The sequence below is a fragment of the Nesoenas mayeri genome (genome assembly GCF_963082525.1).
Source record: "Nesoenas mayeri genome assembly, chromosome: 1".
In the NCBI taxonomy this organism is placed as follows: domain Eukaryota; kingdom Metazoa; phylum Chordata; class Aves; order Columbiformes; family Columbidae; genus Nesoenas; species Nesoenas mayeri.
In genome coordinates, this window is record NC_137541.1 from 86,655,082 (window position 1) to 86,674,947 (window position 19,866).

The 19,866-nt window shown below is 47.1% G+C and overlaps 1 protein-coding gene across 1 annotated transcript in view; it reads right to left on the minus strand.

Annotated features, from left to right (window-relative positions):
* The window catches only part of EPHA1 (EPH receptor A1), a gene marked incomplete at both ends in the record, with an annotated part of 37,198 nt that overhangs the window by 637 nt on the left and 16,695 nt on the right, over nucleotides 1-19,866 (minus strand). The window contains 13 exons of the mRNA XM_080348433.1: nucleotides 299-454; nucleotides 766-959; nucleotides 1,652-1,801; nucleotides 2,461-2,670; nucleotides 3,013-3,074; nucleotides 3,515-3,700; nucleotides 3,804-3,926; nucleotides 4,196-4,251; nucleotides 9,684-9,780; nucleotides 12,320-12,479; nucleotides 12,581-12,705; nucleotides 13,940-14,272; nucleotides 15,192-15,347. Coding sequence (XP_080204559.1) covers nucleotides 299-454; nucleotides 766-959; nucleotides 1,652-1,801; nucleotides 2,461-2,670; nucleotides 3,013-3,074; nucleotides 3,515-3,700; nucleotides 3,804-3,926; nucleotides 4,196-4,251; nucleotides 9,684-9,780; nucleotides 12,320-12,479; nucleotides 12,581-12,705; nucleotides 13,940-14,272; nucleotides 15,192-15,347 — 2,008 coding nt within the window. The remainder of the gene's footprint in view (nucleotides 1-298; nucleotides 455-765; nucleotides 960-1,651; nucleotides 1,802-2,460; nucleotides 2,671-3,012; nucleotides 3,075-3,514; nucleotides 3,701-3,803; nucleotides 3,927-4,195; nucleotides 4,252-9,683; nucleotides 9,781-12,319; nucleotides 12,480-12,580; nucleotides 12,706-13,939; nucleotides 14,273-15,191; nucleotides 15,348-19,866) is intronic.

Consider the following 19,866-nt stretch of genomic DNA (forward strand, 5'->3'; position numbering starts at 1 on the left):
CATCCATTCTTTCCTCTTGCTTTTTGTGTCTGGTATGAGTTCAGAGCAGCTCAGGCCCCTGAAGAGCCTCAAGCATGGATAGTCAGGGAATTACTCTCACAGTCTGGGCTCATCCCAGTTCTGGGCTGATTCTTCCCTTTTAGGGCAAGAAGCCAATCCACTTCCATTTAACTTTTTAGAGATGGGTAAGGAGAAGCCTTCCCAGTAAATATGAGGTGCCTGTTCAGATAGCACAGGGACAGACACAGCTATTGGTAGCACAGCCTTGGTGCCTTGTGGGAGCTTAGCCTGCCCTTACTCAGCAGTGAGCTCCAGAATGGACTCCATGGTGTCCAAGCCAGCAGTGCGAAAGTTGGAGATGTAGCGCTTCATGCGAATGGATTCCAGCCACTCAGGGATAGATCGATAGGGGATACCATCAGATCCACTGCAGCTGGGGAGCCGGAGTGTTACCCTAAAGACAGACAAATCCCTCATTAGCCAGGTAACTACTTTAAATGGCCAGTACTATGAGACTGTACCAAAAGGGCAAGCACCCTCTGCCAGGGCTAGGCCAACTTATCTGCTCCCTACACAGTGAAGTCAGACTGCCCAGGCCAATGACTATGCCCTCTGTCACCATGAGAGATGGCCATTATCTTCTGCAGATCGACCATCCAAGGTGCCTCTTGGCAGCCTGCATTGTGAACACCACCTCTCCTGTTGGAGACAGGGAGGTGAAAATCTTCCAGTTACCCTCTGCTCCTCCAGTGGCAACCTGCTTACCTGGGATCAAAGTCTGCAATGGGCCGGAGGAGCTGGGGACTTGAGATGAAATGTTGTAGTTGTGCCCGGATTTCCTGAAAATGAGGCCTCCTCATCCGATCATGTGACCAACAGCTCTTCATGAGCTCATAGAGGATAGATGGGCAGTCCACAGGTGGGGGCAGCCGGTACCCCTCCTCTAACCGTTTCATCACCTGCACAGAGAACAAGGAGAAACAAGAGCAAAGAATGCAATAGAGGAGCCGGAGACATCTATGGAGCTGGGAGTGGGCAGGTCACCATTTTGCACAGTGTGCAGTCAGGGAGGGTGCAGAAGCAGATTGCACATGTATGAAGTAGAGTTTGGGCAGCAAAGCAATGGAGCAGGATGCCTAAGGCATATAAAAAAGTAGCATATGCATATACTATCAATCCTTTACTAGCTTAGCTCCCATTTGCCATTCATGCCACGTGTTCATGAGAAGTGAGGACCAAATGATCCTGGCACAGGCCCAGTGAGAAAAGGGAAACCAGACTCTGAGGAATAATTTCAACAGCATATGATAATCTCACAGGTATGCTGAACCTAGAATGAGACCAGATATAACACTCCAGAGCCACAGGAAGGGAAGAAAGAAACCAAAAGAGAACATCTCCAGACCCAAAGGCCATGGATTATTTAACCAGTCTCATTTTTGGCTCATTGCTGTTGACACTTGAACATGGTTCAGAGGCCTGAACACTTACTATCCTTATCTTGGTTGCATTAATTTTTAGCAGGGAGGGAGACATAGTAGTTACGTGTTCAAAGAATATCAAGACTATAGTCTGAGGGAGACATATAAAAGTTAGGCCTACATGCCTTGTTTATTTTTTTAAATCAGCACTCGAGCTCAGTGTCTGTTACCTCTTGATTACTCATGTCCCCATATGGTTTGTCACCAAATGACAGCACCTCCCACATGACAATTCCAAAGCTCCAGACATCACTGGTTGAGGTAAAAATCCGATGAGCAATGGCCTCTGGTGCTGTCCATCGGATGGGAATCTTACCACCCTGTGAAAGAGCAGAGATACAGAGTATCCGGCATGTATCATTGAGTTGTATTTCTCTGGTGCTTCCATGCAAGAAGCTTACAAAGTGGTTCAAAGACTGGGCCCTCTTCACTTGAAGTGATGCATAGCCACACATGGGGAAATTTCTCAAAAGAACAGAAACATTCTTGGAAACTGAATGAGTTTAAGCTCTCTGTTCAGTTGAATGCTACACAAGACTACTGCTGTGGGAGTAAGAGCCTGACACCAGTCACAGCCCTATTTAGAATGACACCAGACAATCACTGGAACTTTCATTGAAAGGGACCTGTAGATGTCTCTACTCTAAACCCCTGATCATAGCATGGCTATCTTCAAAGCTAGATTTAGTTAACTGAGTCAAAAAGATTAGACCTCTTATTTTGCTTCTCATTTCAAAACCACAATCGCTCTGAATCTCTTAGCAAACAAAATCATCAAGGACTCCAGATAGAAAAGTACCACCTTCTGAATCATCCACACTGTGACTTGCAGTTTTACTATGGGTTTTCCTCAGACATTTTCCATCCAAATCTTCCCCCAGCCTGGTGTTTCCTGTTGTGAAGATTCTGCCGTTCTTATCTGGCAGAATCCCTGAGACTACAGTTCATTTACAAGACTGGGAGATTGTTTTTGCATTACCTTGGTTTCATAGGTTCCCTCTGTATCATTCTCCAATATTCGGGAGAGACCAAAGTCAGACACTTTGCATTGAAGACTGCGTGTTACCAGGATGTTGCGAGCAGCCAGATCCCGGTGCACATAGTTGTGTTCTGAAAGGTAGGTCATGCCAGAGGCTATTCCGTGCAGCATGCTCACAAGCTGCATAGGACTAAATTTTTCCTCATTCTCCTGCATGGAAGAAGAAGTGAGAGAAGATCCTGGTCAAGTGACATCAATCTGCTTGGCTTCTAGTTACTGGCCTTATCAACTTGCAAATGTAGGCAGTGGTGAATGAGCAAAAATGCAATGCTGCAGCCCAAAGGACCCAACAGGTTCTCAGTAAGGGACTGGTGGTCGTCTCCAGAGTCATGCAATATCCACCTGCACTTCAGCTACCAAAGACAGCACTCTGGACACTGAGCAAACTGTATGGCATCAAGCTTCAACTGCTGAGACTGGAAATGTTAGCGAGCAGAAAGTAAGTGCAAGTTCCAGCAGTACACAAGCCTATTACAGATTGAAGTCTCTCACCCGGAGGAAGTTATCCAGTGCTCCATTCTCCATATACTCAGTGATGATCATCATTGGCCTCCCTTGAGGAAGACAAAAAGGTGTCAGCCTTTTTGCAGTTCTCCTACTCTTGCTTTTCAATGCATTGCCCCAACACAGAGAACCATATCCAAACCCAGCCAGCATTCCCACTCCACTGGCACAGCTGGCTGACCCTTTTCCTTAAATCTCCCCCGATGATTTTGTATCCCTCCTTGTGTCACACAAATAATTTTACAGCATCCCTTACACTATCCCAACTTCTCATCCACTCACCAAATCAAAAAGACCTCTCCTAACACTACCTCATGATTCTCTTGGAAATCCATACCTCTCCTTCCTTCCTCATTTTCTGCCACAGACTAAAATGACAATGTCTGTCTTCTCCCAGCATAGCCTCTCTGACAGCATCCTCCCTAAGAAAGGCCCAAGAGATGTGCCTGTTTCTGCTCTTATTCCAGGACTCCCTCCCACACATTCTTACTTTTGGTGACAACTCCTTCCAGACGCACGATGTTCGGGTGATTGAATTGCCCCATAATTGTTGCCTCACGCAGAAAGTTCCACCACTGTGAGTCTGAATATGTCGACTTCAGGGTCTTGATGGCAACCACAATACGTTCTTTTCCAGGGAGCCGGAGTGACCCACGATAGACCTCCCCAAACTCCCCTGAGAACAACCAGAGGCAAAACGTCACAGATGAACTCAAGAATAGGCAAGAAAATAAGAGCGTGCAGGAACTGAAACATGTGGAGAGCAACAAGTAACTCACCCTCTCCAATCACATTCTCCATAGTGACACAAGAGACATCCAGTTCCTTCGTGAATTCCAGTACACCTCTGCTGGGGTCATCATATGGTTGCAGATCTACGTAGGGCTTCAACCAGACCTTCTCTATGGTAAAGGGAAATGTGGGAGCAAATTAACCTGTCAGTTCTTTTGACAAGCTTTTTAGGGCAAAGCTACAGAAGCAGAGGGGAATACATGGGATTCGGACAATGGCAGCAAACAAATGTACCAAACATACATTGAAGACTTGAGCTGTTATGGGAAGAGGCAAATTACATCAGAAAACACGTGCCAGTCTGAAACTACCGTATTTTTTCATTCCTTCCAACCTATTCCAGGCTTCTCCCTGGTTCTACTGCCCCTTTGAAGCTCACCTCGATCAAAGCCTGAAGTATTGTAATCTGGTCGTGCTTGTCTCCGACGAGCCTTTCTAGAACATAAGAAGCAGTTGTGAAAATAAAATGGTCAGCAGATAGGAAAGAGAAAGCATAGACTGACGTGTCGGGGGGCGTTCCCACGGTGACGGCGGGAGGTTTAAAAGTGGCTGAAACTCGAGACTAGCATTCAGTCAGCTGATCGGAGCCAGCCCAGCGAGAGCCGGAGCCGGCGGGGTGCAGCCGACTACGAGGTTCAGCCGAGATTAGGAAGCTCAGAGGGAAACGTGCAGGGACAGCGTGATTCCCGGCGGGTCCCCATCCCCAAAGCCCAGGCAGCCATTGCGAGAGAGCGGCTGACGTGGCGGGGGGCGTTCCCACCGTGACGGCGACCACACCCCCTCCCATTGCCTTGAAAGCAACCAGCTTGAGTAGCGGGTGAGTCCCACCCACACTGTGCTGCAGCAGCGGGTGTGGCAGCTTGTGCAACAGGGTGCAGAGAGCACTTGACGCTTGCTAGCCCCTCTAACTTATTGCCAGCATCCCAGACTACTGACGACCATGGTCGCCTCCAGGAGGAGAGCTTGTCTCAAATAGACGGTGGCAACGCAGACTGAGGTTCTGTCCCGAACGGTGGCTGTTCAGGTCTCTGGCTGCAGGGAGTGCCAGAGCCTGCTGCTGCCGGGGGAGGGAGGCCAGCACTCCACCTGTGTGAGGTGTGAGCAGGTGCAAGATCTGCTCCACATGGTTGTGAAGCTTAAGGAGGAAATTGAGATGCTGAGGACCATCAGGGAGTGCGAAAGGGAGATTGACTGGTGGAGTAACACCCTGACGTGCCAGTCGGAAAGGTCCCAGGGAGGTACCCCCCAAAAGGAGATGGACCTCCTGCCCTCTCGGAAAGAGGCGGAAGTACTGAGACGGCCCCACCCTTGTTGCTGTCGGGCAGAGGTAGGGGACCTAAAAGACGACGAGGGTTGGAAGCGTATTCCAATTCGGCGTCACGGGCAGCCCCCCTCCCTGCCTGCTTTGTCTCCTCAGGTGCCCCTCCATAATAGGTTTGAGGCCTTGGATCTGGAAGAAGAGGTAGGTGAGGAGGCAGTGCCAAGCCTGCCTACAAGATCACATAGGAAGAGGCGGTTGACTCCACAACTTAAGACTGCCTCTATTAAGAAAGAAAGAAGGGTGATAGTAATAGGAAATTCCCTTCTGAAAGGAACAGAGGGCCCAATATGCAGAGTTGACCCTCATCTTAGAGAAGTTTGTAGTCTACCTGGAGCCCGGATCAAGGATATTGCTAGAGAGCTCCCAAGACTGGTGCACCCGACAGACTACTACCCGCTGCTGGTCTTCCAGACAGATGGGGAGGAAGCTGCTTCTTGTAGTCTGAGGGCAATGAAGAATGATTTCAAGGTCTTGGGAAGGATGGTGAAAGACTCAGGGGCTCAAGTGATCTTCTCTTCACTCCTTCCATCTTCAAGTGACGATGTGGGATGGAATAGGAAAATTCATTCTCTAAATGGTTGGCTCCAATAGTGGTGCTACAGGCAGGGCTTTGGATTTTTTGATAATGGTTGGTTCTATAAGACACCAGTCCGGATAGTGTCACGTGGGAAAGGTTTATCTCAGAGGGGCAAAAGAATGCTGGGGCAGGAATTAGCTGGGCTCATTTGGAGAGCTTTAAACTAGGCTGGAAGGGGGATGGGGTTGTAGCTGGGCTTGTCCCAGTGGGGCAGCATTCTAGAACTGATGAGGACCAGGTGGCCTCCTATGCTCCTAGGGAGAAATGGGAGTGCTCTGCTCGCTCCTTGAAATGCCTCTACACCAATGCGCGCAGCATGGGGAATAAGCAGGAGGAGTTAGAATCCTATGTTCGGCTGGGAGATTATGACCTGGTGGCAATTACAGAAACATGGTGGGACAGTTCACATGACTGGAATGTGGTCATGGATGGCTATGCCCTTTTCAGAAAAGACAGGCCAGCCAGGCGTGGTGGTGGAGTTGCTCTCTATGTGAGAGAGCAACTACAATGTACTAAATTCTGCCCAGGAGTGGATGATGAGCGAGTTGAGAGTATATGGGTCAGGATCAAGGGGCAGGCTGGCAGGGGTGACACTGTTGTGGGTGTCTGTTACAGGCCACCAGATCAGGCTGAGGAAGTTGATGAGGCCTTCTATGGGCAGCTGAGAGTGGCCTCGCAGTCACAGGCCCTGGTTGTTGTGGGTGATTTTAACTTCCCTGATGTTTGCTGGAAGGACCATTCAGCCAGCCAGCCACAGTCCAGGAGGTTCCTCCAGTGCATTGATGATAACTTCCTCATGCAGATGGTGGAGGAGCCGACTAGGAGAGGTGCACTGCTGGATCTCATCCTCACTAACAAGGAGGGTCTGGTCGAAGCAGTAAAGGTTGAGGGCTGCCTGGGTTACAGTGACCACGAGATGGTGGAGTTCAGCATCTTGTGTGGCAGGAACAGAATAGCAAGTAGAATTGCAACCCTGGACTTTAGCAGGGCTAACTTTGGCCTTTTCAAGCAATTGCTGGGGGAAATCCCATGGGCAAGACTGCTTGAAGGAAAAGAGGCCCAAGAGAGCTGGATTGCATTCAGAGATTGCTTCTTCCGCGCTCAGGATCAGAGCATCCCCACACGTAGGAAGTCAAGGAAGGGAGCCAGGAGGCCTGCGTGGTTGAATAGGAATCTATTGGGTATGCTCAAGCAGAAGAGGAGAGTTTACAGGTCATGGAAGCAGGGGCTGGCCACTTGGGAAGAATATAAGGCTGCTGTTAGAGGATGTAGGAAGGCAGCTAGGATAGCCAAGGCCTCCTTAGAATTACAGCTGGCGAGAGGGGTCAAGGACAGCAAAAAGAACTTTTTCAAATACATAGCGGATAAAACTAATACCAGAGGCAATGTAGGCCCACTGAGGAATGGGGTGGGTGCCCTGGTGGCGGAAGATACAGAGAAGGCAGAATTACTGAATGCCTTCTTTGTCTCTGTCTACTCTGCCGGAGGCTGTCCTGGGGAGCCCTGTACCCCTGAGACCCCAGATGAAGCCAGGTCAATGGAGGAGCTTGCTTTAGTTGATGAGGACTGGGTTAAGGAGCAATTAAATAGACTGGACATCCATAAATCCATGGGTCCAGATGGGATGCATCCGCGGGTGCTGAGGGAGCTGGCTGAGGTCATTGCTGGACCGCTCTCCATCATCTTTGCCAAGTCTTGGGAAATGGGAGAGGTGCCCGAGGATTGGAGGAAAGCAAATGTCACTCCAGTCTTCAAAAAGGGCAAGAAGGAGGACCCGGGTAACTATAGACCGGTCAGCCTCACCTCTGTCCCTGGGAAAGTAATGGAACAACTTATCCTTGGTGCTATCTCAAGGCATATCAAGGATAAGAAGGTTATTAGGGGCAGTCAGCATGGCTTTACCAAGGGTAAGTCATGCTTGACCAACCTCATAGCCTTTTATGAGAATGTTACAAGGTGGATGGATGATGGCAGAGCCGTGGATGTGGTCTACCTTGACTTCAGTAAAGCCTTTGACACAGTCTCCCACAGCATCCTAGTTGCTAAGTTGCAGAGGTGTGGTCTAGACAATAGAGTAGTGAGGTGGGTTACAAACTGGCTTAAGGAGAGAAGCCAGAGAGTGGTAGTCAATGGTGCGGAGTCTAGTTGGAGACCAGTATCTAGTGGAGTACCTCAGGGGTCAGTACTGGGGCCAGTATTATTCAATATATTCATTAACGATTTAGACGAGGGAATAGAGTGTACTATCAGCAAGTTTGCTGATGACACTAAGCTGGGAGGAGTGGCTGACACGCCAGAAGGCTGTGCTGCCATCCAGCGAGACCTAGACAGGCTGGAGAGTTGGGCGGGGAATAACCTAATGAAATTTAACAAGGAAAAGTGTAGAGTCCTGCATCTGGGCAGGAACAACCCCAGGTTCCAGTATCGGTTGGGAAATTACATATTAGAGAGCAGTGTAGGGGAAAGGGACCTGAAGGTCCTGGTGGACAACAGGATGACCATGAGCCAGCACTGTGCCCTTGTGGCCAGGAAGGCCAATGGCATCCTGGGATGTATTAGAAGGGGGGTGGTTAGTAGATCAAGAGAGGTCCTCCTTCCCCTCTACTCTGCCCTGGTGAGACCCCATCTGGAATATTGTGTCCAGTTCTGGGCCCCTCAGTTCAAGAAGGACAAGGAACTGCTGGAGGGGGTCCAGCGTAGGGCAACCAAGATGATTAAGGGAGTGGAGCACCTCCCTTATGAGGAAAGGCTGAGGGAGTTGGGTCTCTTTAGTTTGGAGAAGAGGAGACTGAGGGGTGACCTTATTAATGTTTATAAATATATAAAAGGTGAGTGCCATGAGGATGGAGCCAGGCTCTTCTCGTTGGCAAACAATGATAGGACAAGGGGCAATGAGATCAAGCTGGAACACAAGAGGTTCCACTTAAATTTGAGAAAACACTTCTTCTCAGTAAGGGTGACAGAGCACTGGAACAGGCTGCCCAGGGGGGTTGTGGAGTCTCCTTCTCTGGAGACATTCAAGACCCACCTGGACATGTTCCTGTGCAACCTCACTTAGGCGTTCCTGCTCCAGCAGGGGGATTGGACTAGATGATCTTTTGAGGTCCCTTCCAATCCAGAACATACTGTGATACTGTGATACTGTGACTTCCAGGGTGCCTGCCCTGGTTGGTCAGAGACAGAGTTCAGGGTAGCAGAGAGCAAAGTAGAACTAGATGCTTGCACCTACTTGGTAGGGAACAGCTAGCAAGAAAATGTGATGCTTCATTTACATTTAGAAATTGAGCTTTGTTTTCATGTGGGTAGTTTCGTTCATCCTTCTGCTTGCTGAATTCCGGATGATTTCTATTTATTTTATGTTTTCTGCACACTTTCAGTACAATACTTGATCTTCTTAAAACCAAACAATAGCAGCCTTACAAACATTTAGAAAGGAAGTAGCATTTTGTATCTGGGTAGAGGACCACTAAAGTATATGGAGAATGGCTTGAAATGACTGGAAACATGTATTGCCTTCTTAATTGATCAGTAGCTATAGAAATCACAGAATCACAAAATCACAGAATTTTAGGGATTGGAAGGGACCTTGAAAGATCATCTAGTCCAATCCCCCTGCCAGAGGGGGATTGTACCATAACAATATTTTTATTCATCTGTCATGATAACATTATGATAGTGCTGGATTATAACAAAACTGAGAAATCATCACATTTTCTTCTGTTCTCAGTAGCCATCATTATCTTACAGACATATCAATCCCTCCAATTCTGCTAATCAAAATTACTTACTGAGACTCATTCCACCTTGCCACAGCACACTGGTCACACTGGTCTTACTCTTTCTTCTCTAACTAACCTCTACCTATCCAATATCTTGTGAGAAATCAGGGCCTCTCTCCATTTCTCAAGCTCCCATAGCTCAGCTACTCCTACATCTGTATCTGTTTCAATACCAAAAATCAACACTTACTTTCGGTGAAAGATGAAAAGTCCCAGAAGCAGCCCAATAAATAACAGAACTCCGAAAATAATAGAGACTATGATTCCACCAGACAAAGCTCCTGTGTCTGCAGAAACAAAGAGAAAGGCTATATAATTTATCAGACCGAGAACTATTTGTCTGCAGTGTAGCAACCAGCATCTACCAGACAGTGGTATTAAGTAAGCTATGGCCATTTGTCTTCCAGGCAGCAGAGCCACCAGATTTGAGTTTTATCATACTGTTATTCATGTGCATGGAGAACCTTCTGAGGGGTATCTGGTTGACTCTTATTGACAGTCTTGGTCTTCTAGTTGAGCAATTTATCCCTATGCCTGATTTCCTACATAAATTCAAAGACACTTTCAAAAATGAAGAACAGCTCTTCCTCGCCTCTCACTCCTCTCAAACTGTTCTTTTGGATCAGACCCTTCTTCCTGCTCAGTAGCTGATTTAGACTATAGCACAGCAAAGACATCGTTTTCCCTAGCAGTCAAACTAAACTCGCTTCTTGTTTATGAAACTGATTTCCCTCCCCTTCCATCAATATCTGGGCTTGGTCCTTAGTGCCTTGACAGAAGCCACTGTCTGCTTAGGACTTTTGAAACAAGCAAGTACCGACTTAGGAACTTGCAGTCTAACATCATATTCCTGTTTTCTCAAAACTAAACATCAGGTGGTTCCTTTTTGTGATCGGATAGCATTCAGATAGCATTCATATAACACAAGTTGTCTTCTTCCATTTAGATTCTCAAGCTAAAGCTATCCATTTTCATACAGTATATTTGAATTCAAGAGAGGAAATGCTAAATTACTTCTGTTGGTGAAGCATGTTTTTAAATCTTATTTCCCATAACTTAAAAAACCATTTAAAAAACTTAAAAATCCATTAATGAAAAGCGTTCATATCCATATCTAATGACAATCTACATTTTTAAATATTTTTTCCCTAAAGAGATTTAGGAAAACATCCAGATGAAAAAAATTCCTAAAGAAATTGTTTCAATAAATGGGCAGATTTTAAAGTAAGGAACAGCTTGTGTGACGCAGACAACTGCATCTGGTAGTGTTTCCTAACATCCAGTCCAACAGTCAGCATCCATAAAGCCTAACTAGCACTTGTTATTCTTGCTCAATTTGATGCTTATACATCCCACTAAAATTATTAAAATCACCAACCTAGTTAAGTAGAAATCAAGAGGCAGAACTGATGTTCTTTGTTATTGAAATCAAAAAGGCAAGATTTGGAAGGTAAGGTAATACCTTTTATTAATAAAATGGACAAGCTTTTAGGTACATAGTGCTTCTGCAGGAAATTAAGGGATCTAAATTCTCAAACTGAGATTTTAAAAAACTGCATTTCCCTGCAAATCTTGTTCCACTAATATTCCTAAACCAGTACAGCTAAACAAATCTAGTATTATCAAAGAAGAACTCCCATCAAATGAAACCTTGCTGGTACTTCTTTTAAATCCCTTTCATATTCAAAATACTTTCATCTTGGCATGATAAGGTGTTCAACTTTTATTTTTTAAAAAATCATAATCTTGATGAAAATATTTTCTAACATGTCCTTTTATAATTAAAACCATTTAAGGTATGTTATTCAACTGGTTAATAATCACTTATGCTATCATCATTTGGCACTGCAGCTTCATGAAAATTTTACCAAAAGCTGCTGGTGCCAAAACCAAAAGCCCAATCTTTAAATTATATTCCAGTCATGGTATCACACTCCTTATTAGCTTTTACACAGTTAACTATTTAGTTACATTAAAGTATGCCTTTGGTTTCTTCCATGACCTTATTTCACTACAACATAACTAGCCTTTCAAAGACATAATTTCAACTCACGTGCTTCTAAAATTATCCATAGTGTCAATAGGAGGATCTGTGAATGTGTGGAATAAAGAGAGAGCAAACTCCATATATAGCTTTTGATAAAGGGCAAGTCTCTGGGTAACCCAGTGAAAGAGGAGATCGGATGTGAGGCCTATATGAGGTGTTCTTTGATATAGGAGAAAGGTCTTCTTGTGGCCTCAATAGCTTAGCCTTCTGTACTTTGTGCTTTGGTGGAGAACTTTTTTCAGCAGCACATACCATCTTTTTGCGCAGAGTTACATTCAGGGGCTGGACTACATACAGCAGAAATTATAAAGCTGGAAATAAGCAGTGGTGAGGTCCTTTGAGTTCTCCTTTTCACTAGTAACTTTCACACAAAAGGAGGCATACTGTAATAATTTTGCTAACTTTCAAACTTAGAAATATTAACCAGAATGAAAATGTCTAGATGAAGAGCTGGTTAAGTGATCTGCCAGTACAACACACAAACCTGAGACTGATCAGTTCTGAATGGGAAAGTACAAGTGGATTTTATATGACAGCAAAGAAACAGGATAAATGCCTATGTTTTTATATATGTTTTTACAAATGTTTTTATAATGTACATTTTTATAAATGTTCTACGTTTTTATAAAGCAACAGGCTTAGCCCTGGTGACAAGGAACTCAGGAGCGTGGTGTTAGTGCCTTACAGCTAGACAAAAAGAGATCCATCTGCCATATGAATATAAAATCTGATGGAGAAGTAAGTTTTTCCTAAATGAGATACCAGTGGTGGTTGTTTACCTGGTGGAAGAGTGCGAAATTCCTGCTCCGGGGAGTAGGGCCCAGGTCCAAGGGGTGTGATGGATCTCACACGAAGCAGGTAGGCTGTGTCTGGCTGCAGGTCTCTCAGAGTGACATTGGGCTCAAGAAGATGCTTCACTGTGTAACGTGCCTCCTCTCCCTGCAGAAATCAAACAGGGTCAAGTAACAAATATATGTTGAACAGAGGACACTTCCACTCCTTTGGGTGAAAGGGGAAAAAACAAATAAGGCAGTCCTCACCTTCTCAAAGAACATGACCTCATACTCCACTGAGGTTCGGCTGCGCTGCCGTGGGGCAAGCCAAGAAACAGAAAGACTACTGTCATCTCTTTGTGTCAGGACAAACTGGGATACTGTCACTGGAGCTTCAGGGCAGAGAACAGAGAACATCAGGAATAAACACAAACATAATGTAAACCAGGCACTCTCTGCATTAGAAGCTTTCCTTCTCTGGTCACACCATGCAACTGGAGCTGACTCTCATTGCCACTGCTGCTCTCTCATCATTCTCTTCTGTGGTAAAAGGGAAATGAGGTCTTTGGTTGTAATTAATTGTTCTCTGTGAACAGTATACTTCTACCCCAACAGTGGGTAACTGTCTTTGACACTCAAAATAAAATCAGTGTTCCAAGAAATTACATATAATCCAGCTTTGTACAGGAAGTGTTCAATCTGAAATGAAAATGTTGGGATTTTACGGTCTTACCACAGCAGTAACACAACTATCCTATGTGATTTATGAATGTAGCTCCGTTTCATAAGGGTACAGTGCAATTCAGTGCTCAGAAGCTCTCTGCTGACCAAAAATGCATTGCTGTTCATGAAAAAAAGAAGGTAATTCTCAACAGCCTGCAAGGACTGAAGCATCCAGCCTAGTTCTCTCCTTGTCCTCCATTATCACTAGGAAGTGATGAGGTGAGCCAAAAGTAGCTCTGCTTTTCTAGCTCAGAATTGTGCTGCCCTCGCATAGCATTAGGAAGAAAAGTCATGTTTTGTCACTAAATCAGAACTTGGGGAAAACACCAAAGGCTGTTGAGCACTGTGATGTCACATGCATAACCACGTTTCATAGCACTCTGGAAAGTATTCACAGGACAGCCAAACTAGCCAGCTTGAAACTAAGCTACAGGAATGTGTCAAGAACTGCTTTGTTTCTAACATCCTCATTTATCCACGCTCTCAAAACTTGCTTTTTTTTTCAGTTACAGCAGGGTTTCTGTTGTGTTGGGGCAGATTTTTGCAATATCTAAGTCATGGGAAATATTTCATGCCACAGTCCCTGTTCTTCCTTGTCACACAGGTAACAATATCTAGCCTGAATTACACTACTGTATGACAGGGAGGGCTTTATCCTCCTCACTTCTGTAAAGTTCTTAGTGGATTCATAGCTCTTGGTGGGTAATGGTTACTGCTGCTCTGACTTGCAGGGAATATGACTGATGGACTTCACATGCCAGAGGCAGAAGTACCTTAGAGTCCTTATCATACCATACCAGCAAATGTGGACAGAAGGAGAAGATGGACAAAGCTTAAACATTCACAGAGATTCCTCTTCCTTTTCCTGATGAGCAGGAAAAACTTCTCTCTGCTTCTGCTAACCTGCATGTCCAACTGCGACCCAGACAGCCGGAGCAGTTCTCTGTGGAGCAGGTCCCATTTCTGAGACACCATTATGGGCTTCCACAGCAAATGTGTAGTTGGTGTAAGCTTCTAAGCCATCCACGTCCACAGCAGGTTTAGTGAGACCAGAAGCACTGGGGGAGAACACCACACCAGCCTCACACGGCTCACATGACAGGAAATGGCAGCGCTGACAGAAGACTCTGTAAGTCAGATCCTTTCGCCCACCGTGGTCACTGGGTGGCTGCCACCACAGACTCAGCTGCGTGCCAGTAAGGGAGAAGCTGACATTGCGGGGAGCAGAGGGAGGGCCTACAAGAAGCATGAAAGAAAGTATTAGATCCAGCTGCTAACACTCAAAATACTGTGGCAGTTTCCATTCTGCTGATGCATTTTGAATGGAACCCTCTGTCACCCCCAGCCTCTACCTCTCTGATCTCTCATCCCCATTTCCTAACATTATTTTTTCCTCCCATCTCCTTGTTCATAGAATCACAGAATGGTTTGGGTTGGAAGGATCCTTTAAAGATGATCTAGTCCACCTCCCCTGCCATTGGCAGGAACATCTTTCAATAATTTGGTCAAAGACCTATCCAGCCTGACCTTGAACACTTCCAAACACAGGGCATCCAAAGCTTCTCTGAGCAACCTGCTCCAGTATCTCACCACCCCCATTGTAAGAAATTCCTTCTGTATGTCCCATCTAAATCCACCTCCTTTCAGTTTGAAAGAGGACAAACCCTTGTCCTGTCACTATAGGCCCTGGTAAAAAGTCTTCCTCCATCTTTCTTACATTCCCCCTTTAAATATTGAAAGGCTGCAATATGATCTCCCCGAAGCCTCCTCCGGGCTGAAGAACCCCAACTCTTTTAGCCTTTCTTCATTAGGAGAGTTGTTCCAGCCCTCTGATCATTTTTGTGGCCCTCTTCTGGACTCACTTTAACAGGTCCATGTCTCTTTCGTACTGGGGACCCCAGAGCTGAACACAGTACCCCAAGTGAGGTCTCACCAGAGCAGAGCAGAGGGAGAAAATAATCTCCCTTGACCTGCTGGGCACGCTGCTTTTTATGCAGCCCAAGTTACTATTTGCCTTCTGAGCTGCAAGCGCACATGGCCAGCTCATGTCTAATTTTTAGCTGACCAGTATCCCTAAGTTCTTCTCTGTAGGGCTGATCTCAATAAGTTCATCCTTCAGTTTCTATAGATAATGTTCCTTCTATCTGCAACTCACGGGTACAAGCAATGTTCTGGCCCTCTGAAGGTGCTCGGTAGAAGCCTGCATTGCAGGAACAAGACGTAGCCCCTGACTCGTTGGACAAGCTGTTGGGGGGGCATTTCAGGCAGCGTTTAGTCTCCAACGAGTGACGGTAGAATCCTCGCTGGCAGGCTGTGAAGAGACAAACAAGTCAACATAAGATCAACAACAAATCACTTGCCAGTTTTGTTCCTCTTCTTTATCTGCTTGCTTTTCTTCCATTTTCTTAGATCCCAGAAATATTTAGGTTGGAATAGACCCCTGGAGGTCACCTAGACCAATCAATCATTTTCTCAGAGCAGATAGAGATGAGACGCAAACTCAAGGTAAGATCAATGTTATGATCTGAAGAAAGGGGAACTCATTTGCTGGTCAACCTCAGAGGCTTCTTTCAACATAAACTCAGACTGGTCCCCACCTTGCCCTTCAAGCTTTCCACACCATTAGTAAGAGCTCTAAACAATAGCTCCAAGTCCTTGTAGTCCTCAGACCCCTCTGCTTGCTGACTTCATATGGGATAGCCGCTGGGCTTTTCTGATTTCAAGTGTTGTACTAGAGCATCACCTAGCAGGGCCCTGGGGAATATCTAGATGACTATCAGTTTGCCTAGCAGCAATGAGTGTAACTGGCTATGGAGCCAAGACAGACTGCAAGAGAATAGGTGCCATGTGCTTTCTATTTCCAGTGCTACAAAAATAAGCAGCCACATCTTTCTCTAAGTATAACATCTGACACTCTGTTTTTGCTGCATTACTTGATCTACAGAAGCACTAGTCTGTCTAACATTTATTTCAAGGTCAATGCTTCACCGCTATAGGTGTGTAGCAAGGAGAAAATTAGTGAGGGAGGTTGAAGTAACATGTGAATTCAATGGTTTACTTACCTGTGCTAAATGAATGTATGAAATGTTCTTAAACTAAAGAAACAAACAACCTACCACTAATCAGATGGTTGAGGCATGCATACACCGATTTTCTGTCACAGCTACCACCTTGCATTTAACTTGAGCATCGAGAGAACGGCCCTTTTCATACTGCACTGTAAAAGCAACAATCTCCCCTGTACTCCCTCAAGAGATCCCAAAGGAGAGAGCCATCTGCTCAAGATCCTGAAACAAATGTCTTACTGTGGTAGAGCATAGCAGAGGAAATGATCCTATATCAAGAAGACAAAAAAAAATCTAGCCTTTCCTACCATGCAACACAGAGGGACAACTGAGGGGACCTAAACAATTTTCCACTAACAAAGGCCAAGCAAGACTCCTCACCATCAGTCTCAGGAAGAGTCATTATCCTCAGTGTACATTGAGATCTCTCTCTAGATTGTCACCAGAGAAGTGGTTTCATCTAATTCCTACTGGTCCCCGTTCTTGCCCTGGGATGGCCGGCAAGCTGTTCCACTAATACTGAATGATGGCAACTGGCCCACCAGTTGCATAGTAATACCATCACACAACCATTCTGGGATATTGCGACAGTACACGAGCCAAAAGGAGTTGCAGCAGTGAAGCCTAAAGAGCACAGAAAGGAAAAATAATCACAAGTAGGAGCAACCAGCACCTTCTGATATGGGTAAATAACAGAACCACTCAGGGAAGTCTGTCATTCTGAGCTACAATCACACAACTATGTGGACAAGGAGAGAAAAGGCTGTTGAAAGAATTAAGGCTCAAGCATTGCTTGTCACCAGCCCAAAGAGATTCCATTTATATTAGAGATCAAATCCTCCTTGAGAAATAAGCAAAAAGAAAAGATACTTTGATCTCTAGGCTGCTAACAACTGAGAACACTTCTACATGCTGGAGTGAAGACAAAAGCTTTGGCCTTCTGCTACTTTGCTCCAGAATAACTTTTCAAAATTCCTGACACTGGATCAGTTTTGGTCAGGAGAGTTTTGCCAGCAGCATGAAAAGCAGACAAAGTGCAGGGCCATAGACTTATATAACACAGAGGTTCTGATGTTCCCTAGATGATACTACCTGCCATAAATATGGAGCGACATACACACCCTCTTATTATTTGGCTAAGACAAACAGAAGGTAAGTTAGGGAATTGTGGGTTTAGTGACCTTTGCAAGACAAGTTAGCTCTGACCCCAAGAGAGCCTCTATTAGAATCAAAGAATCATTTAGGTTGGAAGAGACCCTCACGATCATCAAGTACAACAGTTAACCTAACACTGGCACTAAACCATATCCCTAAGAACCTCATCTATACCTCTCTTAAACACCTCTAGGGATGGTAACTCAACAGCTTTCCTGGGCAGCCGACAACACTTTCCATGAAGAATTTTTTCCTAATATCCAAGCTAAACCTCCCCTGGCACAACTTGAGGCCATTTCCTTGCATCCTGCCACTTGCTACTTGGGAGAAGAGACCAACACCCTCCATGCTACAACCTCCTTTCAGGTAGTTGTAGACAGCGACAAGGTCTCCCCTCAGCCTCATTTCTCCAGGCTAAACAACTCCAGTTCCCTTAGCCGCTCTTCATAACACTCGTGCTCCAGGTCCCTCACCAGCTTCCTTACCCCGCTGTTGTTAGGCCTGTTCCTCCAGGCCAAAGCTCTGCTGCTGCTCTAGCCGCAGTCCACACCTGCTTTAGCCACCAGTGGTGCTGAGACCCTGCAAGTAGGTGAGCTGCCTCACAGGGAGGCAACTCACCTGACAGGGAGAGGGAGAGCAGGGAGGGAAATGCATGGGGTACATCAGGGCAAAGGGACAAACCCCAGTAACCAGGCAGGCACTAGCTGGCCATACTGGGCCACGTCACCGGCGGTCATGTCTTGATCAGTAAACTAAAAAGGTGCAGGAGGTGCGGGCAGGAGGTGCGGGCAGGAGGTGCGGGCAGGAGCGGAGGCACTCAGCTGCCTGCGTGACTCAGGCAGCTGCACGGCCTCTGTCCCTGGGCTGGGCTCGCTGGAAGGGATGTGGCACAGGGCGGGAGCAGCTCCCGCGAGCAGCGGGCATGAGGCCATCCTGTCTAGGGCCGGCGGGCCACACAAGCCCAGGCCAGCCCCAACTGGCGCCCTAGGAGCGGCGGGCACAGCACAGCCCCGCAGACAGGGAGAGCGCCCGAGGCCCGCGAGGGAGCGGCCCCGGCTCCTGACGGGGGAGATCCTGGCCGCAGCCTGACCACAAGAACAGTTGCGGTGGCGGCGCCCGGCGCCTTGGACTCCCCACCGCAGCAACCAGGGCCCACGCAGCCGCCGTGCCAGCAGATGGCTGCACAGCACCGGCGAGGCGCCCCGCAGCTGCAGGCCCCGCTGCGTGGGGAGGTGGCAGCGCCCGCCGGTGCCGCGGTGCAACGGCCCAGGTGCGGAGGCGGGCGAAGCCTCCCTCAGAGCGCCCGGCGGCTCCGGGAGCAGGGCCAGCAGACGACTGTGGGCTGAGGCCCGGGCCTGCCGCAGGAGGGGTGAGGAGGGGCTGCCCGGCGGGGAACCTGACTCCCATTGCTGCCTGCCTCCCTTCCCCGGAGGCCTTGGCCTCGCGGGGCAGAAGCAGAGAAGCAGCTGTCCTCGGCTCCCCCAGGAGCACAGCCGGCGGGGGAGGTGCACGGCCAGCAGTCTCAGCTCCCACCCAGCCCCTCTGGCCCATGGCACCTGGTTTCCCTGGGCCGTGGGCACTCGGCTCTGGGCAATATGACGGGAAAAACAGGCCTGGGAAAGGGCCAGCTCAGGACTGCTTGCCAGGCACCAAAGGGCAGAGATGATGGCTGGGGCCCTCCCTTCATGCCTTTTTCCTAGAAGTGCTCATGGAGAGTCTGCCAGCAAGCAGTGGGTAGCCCGCAGATGCCAGATGTGAGCTGACAGGGAGCTCGGCTCACCTGCCACCCTGCAGGGCCCATCAGGGTATCATAGAATCATTTTGGTTACAAGGGATCAAGATCAGATTCCAGCCATTAACCTAAGCCTGGCACTAAACCATGTTCCTAAGAACCTCATCTGCACATCTTTTAAACACTTCCAGGGATGGTGACTCCACCACTTTTCCTGGGGAGCCTGTTCAAATACCTGACAAACCTTCCTGTGAAGAAGTTTTTCTAATACCCAATCTAAACCTCCCCTGGTGCAACTTGAGGCCATTTCCTCTTGTCCTATCACTTGTTCCTTGAGAGAAGAGACTGATGCCCTCCATGCTACAACCTCCTTTCAGGTAGTTATAGAGAGTGATAAGGTCTCCTCTCAGCCTCCAAAAAGGCTAAACAACCCCAGTTGCCTCAGCCAAACCAGAACACAGAGCAGGGGCACAGCCAGCCTTTGTGTTCACAATAAACTACATGCTTGAGGAAGTTAATCATGGAGTTCTGGGTTTATCGGCAGCAAAGTCTGCAATGCTATGAGAGGCTGTAATGCTTTCAGCAGGCACATTTTTTCTGGGATCATGGGATGGCTGAGCCATTATTTACCCAGCGAGCTTTATATGGCTGTGAATTCACCGAGAGGTTGAGTGAACTATTTAGGAACCTTGACCTCTGGAATTCTGTTGCCTCCTGTTCTGTAACAGAGGTCTGTTTTTCCTCACTGCTATGAAGAAAAGGTTCAGCTTTCCTTTTTTCGGTTCCTACTTCAGGCAAAGCTCAGAACTAGAAAACACTGCCTCCATGGTCTTCCTCCATCCTGTGCCCCTTTGCATGTTTGGAGAAGTCATTCCATC